Below are 15,459 nucleotides of genomic sequence, written 5' to 3' on the forward strand. Positions count from 1 at the left end.
ATAAATTTTGATACAAATTTTAATTGTGTGGCCTTTATGCTATTTTTTACAAATGAAGTATTTTCAATATATATATATATATATATATATATATATATATATCTATTTTCGTTAGCAAGAAATTCAAACACCAAAACTTTGAAAAGTAAAAATATCCACTAGATTATATGGTCTTTATGTAATTTTTTTCATATTTAATATATTATTATTATCATAAATATAATGGAACCTTTTTTGTTTTTCTTTTTTTTTTTTTAAATTGAGTTTAAGAGTATTTTTACACACCACCGTAAAATAAAGTAATATGGTAATTATCTTTTTCTTTTTTTTCTTTTCTTTTTTCACCTTATTATCGGGTAATACCATAATTTCAGCAAAATGGGCAATAACAGTGATCACATAATTTCAGGCATTAGACACGTCAATTCGACGATTGTTGGATCTCATTAACGTTTTACATTTATCACCCACAAACAACTCGAACCAGATCTAGTTCCAACATTTTACACTCAAAGCTCAATTTGGATCATCTTCTTAGGGTTTCAGATCTGAAATCCTCACATATATATATACACACATATACATATATATACGTGGATCGCCACAAAGACTTTTACTGTGGAAATGTCTGTTAAAGCAACGAAATCGTCATGCAGAGATCGAACGCAAGAGTTTCAGAATGTGGCCGAGACGCTAAAGAAGTCGTTCTCGTCGGCTTCTAATGCGCTGAGTAGTAGTAGTGCCAGTGCTCCGAAGACCGAGGGGTCGCGATCGGCCGTGTCAATTCAATCCGAGTTCAACAAGAGGGCGTCCAAGATTGGGTTTGGGATTCACCAGACGTCGCAAAAGCTCTCAAAGCTCGCGAAATGTGAGTAATTGAATTGCCAAAAGTGTTAATTCGAATGCTAAGTTGTTGATTTGTTATGTTGGAAGAATTGGCATAAATTTTAATTCATACTATTGCTATGATCACGTTTTAGGTGTCCTTAATTTGGAATACATTGTGACACTGTTGGAAATTTGTGACAAAGTAAATTTTATTGTTTCATTGTTAATTTTAGGAATTGATTCTTACTTTACATAGGATATTTCTGTTGGAGTTTACATTATGTTCCTTTGGCTGGACAAGGCAATTGCAAATGTTGGGTTGTTGACAAGACCATTTGTGAAGTCAATATGGAATTTTGGATAGTGGTTTGAAGGGACGTGGATCTTTCTTGAATGATTTTATTGATACTTGATCTTTTTAGTCAAGTGATACAGGGTTGCTTTTGTTTTTTTCTTCCTGGACATAATAGCAAAAGTCTGTTTGGTTTTAAGAATCGATATATGTTTAATTGTTTATGCAGCAAATTTGTGCTGTTGAAGTGTATATGTTTCTATATAGGAATGTTCATAAATTAGAAATCAAGAAGCTGCTATTTCTTTTTTTTTCCAAGTTGGTACTCACACACACTGCCTCCACTGAGGTTCGACCCCTGACCTCCCTTTGAAAAGTAGGGGCCTTGTACCGCTAGGCCACAAGCCTGTTGGTGAAGCTGCTATTTCTTGGTAGCCTCTTTTATGTAAGACAATGGTTGCCAAGTTTGTAAGAGCTTTGGTTATAGTGTGGTGGCATCACCATGATTTTAGAAGAAAAATAGAAATGAGGTCTTTCAACTGTTTCTTTTTTATGAAAGGAATCCGAAGTAAATACTTTGCTTTACGTTGCAGTGGCAAAGAGGACATCAGTTTTTGATGATCCAACAGTGGAGATTCAAGAGCTAACAGCTGTCATCAAGCAGGATATCACTGCACTAAACTCGGCTGTGGTGGACCTTCAGATCCTCTGCAACTCCCAAAATGAATCCAGTAACACATCGAGTGACACCACCACCCATTCAACCACTGTTGTTGATAACCTGAAGAACCGCTTAATGAGCGCCACCAAAGAGTTTAAGGAAGTCCTCACTATGCGAACTGAGGTATGTAGATTGCCAGTTGCCACTGCATGAGATATTTCTGGCAAACAAATAGTTCATGTTATAGTGCATGAGATATTGAGTTTTTTTTTGGATATTGGCAGAACTTAAAGGTTCATGAAAACAGAAAGCAATTATTTTCTTCTACTTCTTCGAAAGAGTCTACAAATCCTTTTGTTCGCCAGCGTCCATTGGCTGCCAAATCAGCTGCTAGTACATCAACTTCTCTTCCCCCTTGGGCCAATGGTTCTGCATCTTCATCCCAGCTATTTCCCAGGTAAAGGTTCAGGATACAGCTCGAGCATGTAGGCTTCTCATTAAAATTTGGCCTGTACTTTTTCTTTCTTTCTTTTTGTTCCCATTGAAATGGTCATTTCGGTTTTTTAATTAACTGCAATGAAGCATCGGTGGAACAATTGAAATTCATATATTCCCACCAAAATGGAACTATTCCCATGGGAACGTATCAAATTGGTCAAATCAAGCACAAATCACAATAACCTAAAAGTCAGCATAATTTCCAAAAAATGGAGGGGTGATTTAATCACAATATTTAGTTGTTATTTTGCTTATTTGTGTCAATAATCAATATGTCTATTTCGTGTATGTCTATAGTACAATTTGGGTCGTTACATTAGTGATGATGTATTTTTTTTTTTTCTTTCCATAGTGGTGATGTATTTGATTATAATAATTCCAAAATTACATGGAAAATTAGCTATCATTTATACTTGTTTTTCAGTCATAAATAATTGTTTAAGAATTTTTTTACCATATATTCACATTGCATTATTCTTAGCTCCATTCCAGTGTCCTCTTGTTTGGATTAATGTGTATAAATAAAACATATATGCGTAATTAATTACTTGGATTAGCTTCAGTTTGTTTGATGTTTGCTAGCTTTTCCACGAGTTTCTAAAATTTTCATTGTTTGCATTGCATTTCGTCGATATCAAGAAAATGCTTTTTAGAATCATCTGAGAAATCCATTGATTTGAAAAATGATACTAGATTGATAGATTCAACAAGGAATTCTATTTTTCTTGAAGGGCCTATAATTGCTATGGCCCATTCTTCAGTTGATACGACCGATGTACCCGTACTCTATACGGACATTCAAGATTCTGGAGAGTGTTTTTGAAATGTTTCCATTGTGGAAATGGTCGAGACAACACTCCTATACAAAATTTTAGTCATTGGTTGTGTGCAGATAGTTTTTTTTTTTTTTGATAAGTGTGCAGATAGTTTTTAGTCTTTGATCAATTGATTCATCTACCATTGTCTTTGAAGTTACCACCGGGCCTCTGGCCAAGGTGTTATGATCTCTACTCCTCAAAGGTGTGTTTGCTTTAAATTTGAAGGAAAGAAAAAAATAAATAAGTAAATAAATATCTTTATACTGGACGATCATCCATAGATGCTGCTTATGGTGCAGTTGGAACCATTTTCAAACAAGACTTGCTTCCATATTTTGGAAATCTTTTCATGGTGGATGAATTTCCAAACTTTGGCCAGAGGGACTGTTATACATGTTTTTCATGGGAACCACTCCAAATCTGAAACTGGAGCACATTGTAGTATTGTACTGTACCTAAGTTCTCATTACCCAATAATAAATTGTTTAATTAAGAGAACACCCAATAAATCTGTAGACTGCAAATAGATTCATTTTATCTTGAAATATATTAAGAAATATTGCCTTTTATCAAAATATTAAAATAAAAAATAAACCACTTTAATTTTAAAAAAAATCATGCTGCTCATTTTCCCTTCCAGGAAGCAGACAGATGGGGAATCACAACCATTGCTGCAGCAGCAACAAAATCAACAGCAACAGCAAATGGTTCCTTTACAAGATAGTTATATGCAGAGCAGAGCTGAAGCGCTTCAGAATGTGGAGTCAACTATTCACGAGTTGGGCAACATCTTCACTCAGTTGGCCACCATGGTTTCTCAGCAAGGAGAACTTGCAATAAGGTCTGTTCACAAAGCTGTTTCATCATACACATATGATTTGTACAAGCATAGATTTAAAAAACACGGCCTTTTTTGGTCACTGGATGCACATTTTGTTTTCTATTTGCATGTATGAATAAATGAATGCAGACCATCTTCCCTTTCCTGAATTAATCTTGCAACTACCTACATTTCATCTTATAGAAGTGATCCCAGAAACAACCTGCCAAGTGTTTGTTTGGTTGCTCTCTGGTGGCACACTGATATACAGTGGCTAATACTGCCATAACATGGTGAGGAATGCTACTGTCTTTTCATTGAAAGGGCAATTGCCTAAAACGACTTGCTTGTGCTGCATTTTAAAAGAAATAATAATGCAACCTCTAAGATTGTCAAGGCAGCATAGGATTTGTGATTACTAGGGGCATCGTTGTAGCTTATAGCCGGTGGTAATTTGCCAAATCTTATAATTTTGCATCAACTCATCGCTATATATAGGCTTGGACAATTTTCTTTGTTGTGGCTTACAGGATTGATGAAAACATGGATGATACGCTGGGAAATGTAGAAGGGGCACAGGGGCAACTGGTCAGGTACCTCAACAGTATCTCCTCCAACAGATGGCTGATGATCAAGATTTTTTTTGTATTAGTTGTATTCCTCATGATTTTCCTATTTTTTGTGGCGTAATTATATAATGAAATTCGAAAATAAAGGAAAGAGAAGAGCCTTGCATTTTGTTTTACCGTTGAGGAGCCTTCCACCTCTTCAAAAGTGACTAAGAACACAAGATGCTGTGTGTGTGTGTGTGTATAATATAATATATATATATATATTCTTTAGAGCACGTGGCCCCACAACACATATACCATTCAAGTCAGAAGTGTTGAAAGCGAGACCTCAATGACTTATTTCCTGAATTGCTGTCATCATCGCTATGTCTCTGGAGGCATGTTATGTGTATATTACAAGTAAAGGGGTTAATGTTGACATCTTATTAATTCTTTGAATGTATTCTCTCCACCCAACAAATTAGGATTCGGCATTTGCATCATCAATTTCCCAAAGAATTTTCCAAGTCATGACAGGATTGAGCAACATCATCATCAATATGCAGGGACGGATCTATTAAGGTGCAGCCTGTTCATGACAGGATTGAACCATATCATCATCAATATTCAGGGACGGATCTATTAAGGTGTAGCCACCCCCACTGAATTTTATTTATTTACAAGATTATTTATAGTTTTTGTTAAAATCTTAAAATGCCCCGACTCAATTTTTTGTAATACCCACTCTATATATATATATATGTATGTATATATATTCTTCTTACATCCGGTCACTACCAAAATATCCAATCCACTGTCTATATCATGTTGTTTTAATTTACAAAATTTGAAAGATTTTAGATTTCAAAGCCTAATTGACCCTCCATTGAAGATTTTAATCAATTCAATCTTCTTCATGGTTGAAATTTTAAAGAAGTCCTCAAAAATGCCTTTCAACATTTCTCTATCCATTAAACAAGTGAAATGCAATCCGTACGGATCCAGTGAAACGCAATGTTCGATACAATGAAAAGCTTATAATTTCTTTTCAGGGCAAGACAACAATTGTTCTACCTATATATGTGTGTGTGAGTTTATAGTTTTTCAGTACATAAAATCTTACACAATCAAATATATTACTTTTCAGTTTTCACTCAGCCTCTCGTGACTGACATACAAACCTAACAAAGTTTTGTTGCTATGTACTGTGGAGGATTACAATTTGATTTCGATTGTCTTATCTGTTGTATTCTCGTACTTTCTTCTTCTTCTTCTTCTTCTTCTTCTTCTTCTTTTTTTTTTTTTTGTGGAATTGAGAGGATAGAGAGGGCTCGGTGGCTCGCTTGGTCACTTCCCTAGACACTGGACTTGCAATTTCTTAATAAGTAAACATTTTTGCTTGTTCATTAATGTTTTTTCTTTCTTATTTTTACATTCCATAATTATAAACCAAACAGGCCGAACAAATTTTCACTCTCTCTTTTTGCTTCATTAAATTTAAAATTACTTTTCTAAAAGGCCAAAAAAATAAAATTATATTAATAAACATAATTTGCCCTCTACGCATAAAATATGCTGGTATTTAAGATGTCTTCGGAGTGATATTACTACAATATACAATGTAAATTCGAAGATTCATCGATGGAAAGAAAAGGAGTTGTGGTTAAGAATATGGCGGCATTGTGGTTTGTGTAAAGAAAAGTTGATTCTCAAACCCAGTCAATTTTTCTCAAACTTCCAAAAGATAGTGTGGTGTGGTGGTAGCATTGTTAAATTGTAAAACTCATCTGTGTACATTTTGCAGTGTTGCATGCTTGGCCAAGTGTCCTTTACTTGCTTACACATGAGCAAGTGGGTCCCTTGGTCTCTTGGACCCACTATTCACAAATCAAACGGCTGGCACCAATCGTTACTGTGGTGAGACCACGTCTTAATTCATGAGCGCCCAAGCCAATGGACCATGCTGTACTTGCGTAATCCCCGGCCAAGTTTTAGAGTGAGAGGATTTTATATACTGTATATAATACTTCGTATCTTTTTTATACGTAGAGAGAGAGAGGTCAGGAAGACTCTCTAAGACCGAAAATACGCCTGCCTTCTGTTGTCTCTGCTCATTCAAACCCTAAAATAATCGATCTTATACAGTTGTATCTCTGTATACAAACTCTTTAAAGCCGTTTCAACATCGAACCTGAATCTACCCATTTGTGTTGTCTTCGTTTTCCCGAGAAAGTTACTTGCCTCTCATTTTCCTGCTAAAATCAACCTGTTTCTCTTTCTGTTAGTGTCTGATCATATTTTCTTTCAACGAATCTAAAATTTCTATGAGAGTTCTTTATTTTCAGTTGAATCTGCCTACCATTCTTCGATTCTCCCCATAAACACACAATTTACTCAATTTCCTGGAGAAAACACTCCGTGTGCCTCAATCAGATCCAACTCAAATCCCCCAATTGTCATTCAGTCTTTGTTTTCGCGTAAGCTTTGGCAAACTTATATTCTTCTTTTTAAGTATAGTTTATTTGTTTTATGCTACTTTGTCGATTTGCTACTTTCGAATTCAACAAATCTCTATAATTCTTCCTAAATTTTACTGTTGTTTGCAGTTTTGTGCCCGTATATATTGTGTGTGTGTGTGTATACATATACATATAACTGTTCGGGTTCCAAAACCGTAAATTTTGTTGTTTGTTTGTTCTTTTTTCTCTAAACTTTTGTCTGCTTTAAGCAACAGTGGCTCTGATAGTTGGAAATGGTTGGAGGTGGAAACAGAAAGGACGAATCGTTGGTGATAACTAGTACTAACGTGTTTGCAGCCCTTGGAACTTTGAAGAAGAAGAAGAAGTCTGACAAGGAGCAAGGATCGTCGAAGGGCAAAGGCTCTTCAAAGAAGAAGCAAGAGGAGGAGCCCAAGCAGGTTTACTGGGCTCCCGCACCGCTTACGGTGAAATCCTGGGCTGATGTTGACGATGAGGATGAGGATGATTACTATGCCACCGTGGCTCCGCCTGAATCCGTTTGGGGTGGTACCTCTGATCAGCTACAGGAGGTGAAAGAGGGCTCGACTCCAGTAGAGGTGTGTAGCTCACTAACCAGTTAGCATTGAAGATGTTATTTGTTGATGATTTTATCACTGTTATTTGTCTCGTCATTTTATCATTCAATGTCTTGAATAGGAATGTGTAGCTTGATTTCATATATACCGGGTATATTAAGTATTCCAAGACGTTGTAGGATCTATAGATGGTTGTGTGCTGATTGGATATGACCATATAATTCCGTGCACGTGCTTGTTTATGCTATAGGATGAGTCAATGTCAAACCAGCAGCAGGTGGGCCTGTGTTTATGAACAATTCTTCAACTTTATTTATCTATTTAACCTGCTGCAAATTTCGGGGAATGTTTATGAAGAATTTTGTTCATATGAATGTACTGGTCTGGCTATCAACTAATCTTTAGAGAGAATTATCTATTATTCTTTTGCAGATTTGATATGATTAGTAAATGAATTATGATGATTATCTTTTGATAAGATAAATTTCAAAAATGCCTTGTCACTTTAATGGGGTTTGGAGAATCTGTGATCAAATGGTCTATGGCAGAATCTTAAATTGCTTAAGCTTCGCTTGTTGGTGTATTAATCAATGAACCGCTAAACCTACCTTCTTTTCTAACAAAATCAACCAAGCCTGACAAGGACATGTTGTAGATAGCGGTTGAGTAGGTGGAGTTTAGCTGATCCATCCATAAACCCACACTTTGTTGACTTTCTTAACCAGGAGTAACAACATCATCCAGAGGTGACCTTTGGATTTATAAGTAGGGAATCAGGAAAGAGCATGTGAATTCAGACATCTATGCTATAGTGGCTGAGATCAAGCAAGTAGCACCTTGTATAGGTTGAAACTGAATGGAACTTAAAACAAAGAACAAAAGCAATCCCCTATTGGAGAAAGCCATTGCCAGCTAGCTAATGTTCTTCAGGTGGCTGATATGTTGATTGTAGTGAACTTCCCTCCTCCTTTGACATCAAAAGGCCCTGGCTATATTTCATAATTATGTTGTGCAGTAGTTTAGTAGGCTTACCCTTGTGTTTGATATTCATTCTGCTGATTATGTTAGTAGTTTTGGATTGCTTTAAAACTACTAACATAATCATTCTGCTGATTGTGTTTGATAACAAAAGGATAATACTGTTGCCTATACATATGCAAACAGAAGTTGAAGTTATTTTTAACTTAATAAAGTTTTCACATGCATGTATAACCAAATATACATGTAAATGAATTAGCTAACTACCAAGACAAAAAAACACTATATCCTAACCTTGGAAAAAAGAACATTATTTGCAATGCAGTAGGTGCTGGGAAGTAAAGTTTTTTGCTTTGCTTTACACAAAGTGACTACTCAATCAAACTGGCATCATCACGCTTGTTAGTTGAAGTTCTTACCATTGCACCAAGGAATAGTGACCAAAGGTGATTAAATAAAATGATCCATGTTCTTGTGTTTGTCGAATTTTATTGGACATAATTTCCCATGGAAGTGTATGTGGCGCTCTAAAGCTCCTATTAGAGTTGCCTTTTTTGTTTGGACTGCTACCTGGGGAAAAATTCCAACATTGGATAATCTGCGTAAGAGAGGTAATACCATTGTTAACTGGTGTTGTCTCTGTAAAGCTGATGGTGAGTCCGTGGACCATCTTCTTATGCATTGTCCTGTAGCATCTGATTGTTGGAATCTCATGTTCAGTATTTTTGGCGTTCAGTGGGTAATGCCTAAGCACTCTTTCCAATTAATTAACGCTTGGAGAAGCTGCCTTGTTTCTAGTTATGCTTGTGATTTTTGGAGGGTCACCCTACATTGTGTTTGGTGGTGTATTTGTTGGTTCGTAGGTTTGGCTTTTGCTCTTTCGTTTTTGTGTATTAGGGACACGTTCCCCTTTTGAACGTTTTTCTAATATATTTTTACTTGTCAAAAAAAAAAGGTGATTAAATAAAAAATCGTTGGTAACAATGAGATGTCAAATCTTACCCTTCCATTTATGAGTATAACACATATTTTGAAGATGGAACTAAGACCAACCATTGTTGGTCTTACCAATGGAGTGTGCTAGAAGGAATGGACTAGATATAGACCTAACGTTAGTCACTGGTTTGCATAGAGTGACTGCTCTTTAACTGGAATATGCATTTCTCTTGCTCGGTGATCCAAGCTTCATTATTGCACCAAGCAATGCCCTCTAAATTTGAATTAAATGGAACTATTAAAAAATGTTGCGTTCCTTTCTATGACATGACGAGTAATTGTCCTCACTTGTTCACGAGAACTGAAGGCAGTGTATATCAACGATTCGAGTCTTTGTCCACACATAATTGTATTATTTTGTAGCCAAAAAATCCTTGTGGAGACTGATCTGTGGTGAAGTGTGCCTCTCCAATCAAATTAGAGTGCGGATTCTGCTTTAAATCCTTTAGATTCGCATATTAGGGTGGAGTCCGTCCTCTCACTTTTCCACGGATTGGTTATCCTAGAGTGCACACGATATAGTAGGTTGAAAGCAATTTTTTCAATGTAGTGTTGTTTTATTGTTCTTTAGTGAACCTTGTGACCTACTAATTACATCAAGTTGCTTATAGTAGCATTTTTGGTAGTTAATTTATGAACTCTACAGCAAGCCACCCATGGATGCATGGATAATCCATGCTCTCCAGATCTCTCTATATTTACAACCATGAGTAATTCTATTGTGAGGGATTTAAATATTAAAAGTTACACCCTCTCTAACAACTTGAGCTTTTAGAGTTGATGGTTCTTAACATGGTATCAATTCAAACCTCACCGTCGCCTTGATAATTAAAATTGAAACACATGTTGGATCAAAAGAAGGCGACACGTGAGGGGGCATGTTGAAGAATTTAAGTATTAAAGTTACACCCTCTCTAATAGCTTAAGCTTTTAGAGTAGATGGTAACATCTAGCAAGTGGTAGTGATATATTCATGCTCAATATATTGCCTTTGCTATTTAGGCGCCATGTTCGCATTTAACAGGCTTGGATTTGAGGCCAATTTGCCAATTACACAAATTGGGTGACAATGAACATTGTGATGATGGTATTCCATCCTCATCGGTTAAGATGGCAATATGTTAGTTGTTCATGGTATTCCATTTTGAACATTATATATGGCCAATAATGTTAACATGTGCATTATATATTTTCTATAGTATTCTGATGTGGTATGATTATAGTATTTTCTATAAATTTTACAATCTACCAATATTTTTTTCCCTAGTTCAATCTACCAATATTTATGGCCTAAAACTTGATAATTAGGAAAAAACAAAAAAAGAAAATTAACGTAAACATATTGGCCCATAAATTTTTAGTCGGGATATATCTTTCCAAGTTAGAACACACTTTGTTAGATTCACATTTGTGGGTACACAGACTGCTTGCTGACATATGACCAGGTTAGAGGGAACCAAGCAAGACAGCGCCAATCAACATAAGAGGCTGTACGGCAAATCTTTCCTTGTTAGAATTGCCACCAAGAACTTGGAATTTCCATAAGAGTCTCGGCCCTTTCGTTAGGCCTCCTATTCGTTAGTGAGCTCTTCTGAGGAATTCTATTGTGCTAACATGTCAGGACATTCGGCCCCAGGTTGCATGGTCATTGTCCAAGAGCAATAATCCCGGGTTCCGCACTTATTGTTCATTTGTAGTATACATAACCCAAGGTTTTGCAGCTACCCTCCATCCTAAGAATCAGTGACTTAAGGTTGTGTAGTCATTGCCCATTCACTTACAAAGTAAGGCCAAGGGTCGTTCAGCCGATAGATGCTGTTGAACACATTTCCCTCTTGGGAGAACTATGAATACCATCCAAATAAGCAATGGCCCTATAGAATCCTGTTGAGGTACTTGATCTCGTGGTTGGAACTTGGGAAATGTCTAAAAGAGTCTACCCTTTTCCAATTTTTAGAAGGGGAAGCATCGTACCTTAACCAAGCTCAAAGGAAGAGATAAACTGGTTATTCCTCGACTCTGCATTCACCTCAAAATAAACTGTGTAGCTTCTCCTCACGAAATCTTCACTTGCTTCCATTTTGTCTTGTTGCATTAAATTTCCACCTGCTATTTGTAATGAGCATACTATTGTATTTAACATACCCCAAGAACTTACCTAACCCATCAAGTGGTCACACCTACAACCCATGCTTAGTTTTACTTGCTTCCTCTCCAAGTCACCTGAGGGCAACATTAATTGTTCTATCAATCTGCAGACAGGAGACATCATTATGGTTTTATCACTTCATATCACATAACCTTGAACCAGCATGTAAGATAGACCAACCCATATCTAGCAAATGAAAAACCTTGATTGAAGACTTAGGAGATACGTCAAAAGCCATAATGCTTTTGAAGTTAAACCACGCTTAATCCTACCCTCAACTCACCCTTGTGGAGTCACCCGTCTTTCGGAATTACCATTTTCTCTATTTTCCTTCAGACTTGTCGGGATTTCCACCTTGGATGTTTGTTTTTCCTCAAGTAATGCCTCCATACCACACATAACACCCTCGTAGCCACAACATTCAATCTGGTTGACCAATACGGAAGAAAATGTTGTTTTTGGTGAAAATATCTGGTTTCCATTTACAACCCTTCTTGCTATAATTGTCAGTAAATAAACATTAAGAAATTCAGTGCTATTGAATAGAAAATCTAATTTATTGTAGAGTTTTTCTTTTCAAGAATGAAAACAAGGATGGAAGGTGTGAAAATGTGTGCATATATTAATATCAAGCTTATATGGTTGAAAACTCCCAGTATTATATCAAACTGTAGCCAAATATGTGATGAGAATCTTGCCTAATTGGCAAATGAATTTCAAATTAACTATAGTAGCCATGAAGACAGTTCCAACTTGTCAAAATTGGTTTGTTTTCAATCACAAACATCAAGAGTGACATCATATTATAAGTTGTGTCAGCAAAGTTTGGGGTTTAGACTTGAGAGATGACGGGCTTGAGGTTATTTATCATTGTTTTTCTTTTACTTACAAGTCGGGTTGTTTGGATGGAGAGGAACACCAGAATCTTTGCAGATAGGCAAGCATAGTGCTTAATTTGGCTCTTCTTTTTGTGGTGGAGTTTGTTGTTCCTTGCCTCTCAGGTTATAGGATATTTTCAGCTCTAGCTTGCCTATTGTTTTAGTTCTCCTTTTGCATGTAATTTTATTGATTCTTTTGGCCTATCCACTCGGATTGTGAGTGGTTTTAGGTATGTTTTTGGTGTGTGTGGGCTTTGTCCGTTGGCGTGTTTGTGCTTTCTTGTATATCCACATTTCGGTTTATTAGTACTTCTCTTATAACCCAACATAAGGAGGGTCTTCTTGATCTATTTGGGACTTTCCTACAATTAACTTAAAGGTCGATTTTGAGTAATGTCATGGGTTATGGAGTTTCCTTACCCCTTGTCTCATTTGCATGGCAAGACTTCCGTTTGTGAAAGGAAGCTTCCACTTTAGTGAGAAGACAATTTTAGTTTTGACAGATACCTATTTGGAAAAGTGGATCAGCTTTGTGTTGGGGATCTCTTAGAAATTTTGAAGTTAGTACAATGCTTGTGTTCTTTAAACCTTTTGGGAATAGCTTTACTATAGCGGCAGAGATCATGGCTCTCATAGAAGGCCATATAGAGGGCCATTCTTTGGAGCAATGGAGGGGTCCCTTTTTTTGGTGGAAGGTGATTCTGTGTTTGTGAGGGGGCTATGGTTATCTCTTGAATTTTTTTTTGATCTATTGTACTGGCAAATGAAGGTGACAACACCTTAGCTGAGGCGGACTACTTGGGAAGCTTTGAGGGTATTTTTTATGTTTTTTGAGGTGTCGTTGGGGTTGTTAATATTTGTTAGCTTGGTTCTTGTCTCTCATTGTAGCTGGGATACTATGCCCGTTTAATTGTTTGTTTTCTTTTCATGATGTTTTAGTTGTGGTTTCTTTTATTTTTCTGCTTTTGTTCCCTTTATTTCCTTCGTATAATGTTTGTGGCTTATTAAAAAAATCTATGAATTTCATTTTTGTTTTTTAAAACATGTAGTTTCTTCTTGCTGATCTAGTGAAATCATTTAGCAGCTCTATATTTATTTGTTTCTTACTCTCTTGCTGCTAAATTTTCTAATTGTTCAACTCGAGACTGACTGGACTTTAGAACACCATCTCATAACTTTCTTGAAATTCCACTCAACATCCCTTTGAATTTAGTAGTCCTTATTTTCCAGATACTTTTTTTTTTTAATTAGTATCCTTATTTGCCAGATACTAAATAATAAAAATATACAATCTAGGTTCTTAGATTGATTAAAATTGTTGAATTGCGGAATTTAGGAAAGTGAAAGTGAAGTAGAAGGTCTTGATGAAGTTGATGATGATAACGAGGAAGAACATGACCAGGAACCTGAGATAGTGGTAGAAAAAGAACCAGTTTTCAAGAAGCCTGTTGAAGCTCCTTTGGCACCTAAAGATCCAGAAAGGCAGCTTTCAAAGAAAGAATTGAAGAAAAAGGAGCTTGCAGAATTGGATGCTGTTCTCGCTGAACTGGGATATGCCAAATCGGAATCCAGTGGACAAGATGAATCCCATGGTAATTTATTATCATATAAAATCCTCAGCAATGAATTTATTAGGATTTTTTTCTTTTTTTTTCCTATTCTCCAACTGGATTGTTTTCTGAACTACTGCAGAGTAAATGCATGGTTATGGACCTTATGGTCTTTGCTTCCCTCGAGTTAAATGCTTCCCTTTATTTTATTTTTCCTAGTTAAATGCTTCCCTTTATTGACGACCTAGTTTTGAGTATATAATTTGTATTTGGATAAAACAAGTTCTCCATATATAAGTAATGAACATTATCAAAGAAAAATTTATAAGGTGGAAATAAAGTAAGAAACCAGCCCCCTCCTTTTCAATCACAACATATGAGTCTCAGATATTTATTCACTTAATTCTTTTTTTGGTATCTGATTGATTTTCATGTGATATTTAGGAATTCTGTTTAATCTTATACCATAAAAATTTCTTCATGTCCACATAATTTAATCCGGAAGATCGAAATTCTAGCTGTTGGTCTGGATGCACCGTTATCTTTTCATTTTGTGCTATTAAATTTGCCTTTTATAAAGTGAGACTGAGAATTGTACCCCATTTGTTAGGGGGCTTGATGTCCTCTAATATTTTCTATCCTTGCCACGTTTACTTACACTTGGGTTGTGATTTTGCACTGAGTTCATGCACTCAGTTGGGGATTGTGTTTCCTAATTTGAGTCAGTTCATTTACACTTACAGGTGTTGAACAAGATAAGAAGGATCAGAATCTTAGCGGAGAGTTAGAGAAGAAGGAAAATGCCCCTGGAGAGGGCAAAAGTGCAAAAAAGAAGAAAAAGAAGGATAAATCTTCTAAGGAGGCTAAAGAGCAGCCACAGGACCAGCTTGATGGCACAGATGCTGGAAATGGGACAGAGGAAAGTGCTGTGGCTGAGAAGCCAGAAGATACCTCTGCTGTTGACATGAAAGGGCGGATTAAAAAAGTGGCTTCTATGAAGAAGAAAAAGTCGAGTAAAGAAATGGATGCTGCCGCAAGAGCTGCTGCTAGCGAGGCTTCTGCAAGGAGTGCAAAACTCGCTGCAGCAAAGAAAAAAGAGAAGAACCACTACAACCAGCAGCCTGTGCGGTAAGGTCAGTTCTCCGTTGGATGTGAGCAGTAACCTTGTTCATTTGTTAAATGCAAAAATAAACATCTTAATCTGGTTTCAAAAGTGACTTTCCTTCTAGTTTTACTTAAGAAATATGTGGGTCGGCTGATCTCTTCAATGTTTTTCCCCATCTGCCCCAGCCAGACAGTTTTGCTTCAGTTGGAGTCTATCATGGATGTTGTCTATATATAGATATATCTTATTGCCTCATTGTTGATGTGTCGTATTGGCATTG

At 36.4% G+C, this 15,459-nt stretch overlaps 2 protein-coding genes across 2 annotated transcripts; both read left to right on the forward strand.

Moving 5' to 3' along the window:
• The first annotated feature begins 391 nt into the window (after nucleotides 1-391).
• On the forward strand, nucleotides 392-4,759 carry LOC132277224 (syntaxin-32). The gene is made up of 5 exons (XM_059779008.1): nucleotides 392-868; nucleotides 1,714-1,964; nucleotides 2,066-2,238; nucleotides 3,738-3,938; nucleotides 4,448-4,759. The coding sequence occupies exons 1-5, from the start codon at nucleotides 625-627 to the stop codon at nucleotides 4,605-4,607; spliced, it is 1,029 nt and encodes a 342-aa protein (XP_059634991.1). The 5' UTR covers nucleotides 392-624; the 3' UTR covers nucleotides 4,608-4,759.
• A 1,714-nt stretch (nucleotides 4,760-6,473) lies between these two features.
• On the forward strand, nucleotides 6,474-15,434 carry LOC132277226 (FK506-binding protein 3-like). The gene is made up of 4 exons (XM_059779010.1): nucleotides 6,474-6,945; nucleotides 7,203-7,544; nucleotides 13,861-14,116; nucleotides 14,818-15,434. The coding sequence occupies exons 2-4, from the start codon at nucleotides 7,221-7,223 to the stop codon at nucleotides 15,204-15,206; spliced, it is 969 nt and encodes a 322-aa protein (XP_059634993.1). The 5' UTR covers nucleotides 6,474-6,945; nucleotides 7,203-7,220; the 3' UTR covers nucleotides 15,207-15,434.
• Nucleotides 15,435-15,459: the final 25 nt, after the last annotated feature.

The sequence above is a fragment of the Cornus florida genome, unplaced genomic scaffold (assembly GCF_030987335.1).
Source record: "Cornus florida cultivar Cherokee Brave unplaced genomic scaffold, ASM3098733v1 CherokeeBrave_3.0.0_Hap2_Chr10, whole genome shotgun sequence".
Lineage (NCBI taxonomy): Eukaryota > Viridiplantae > Streptophyta > Magnoliopsida > Cornales > Cornaceae > Cornus > Cornus florida.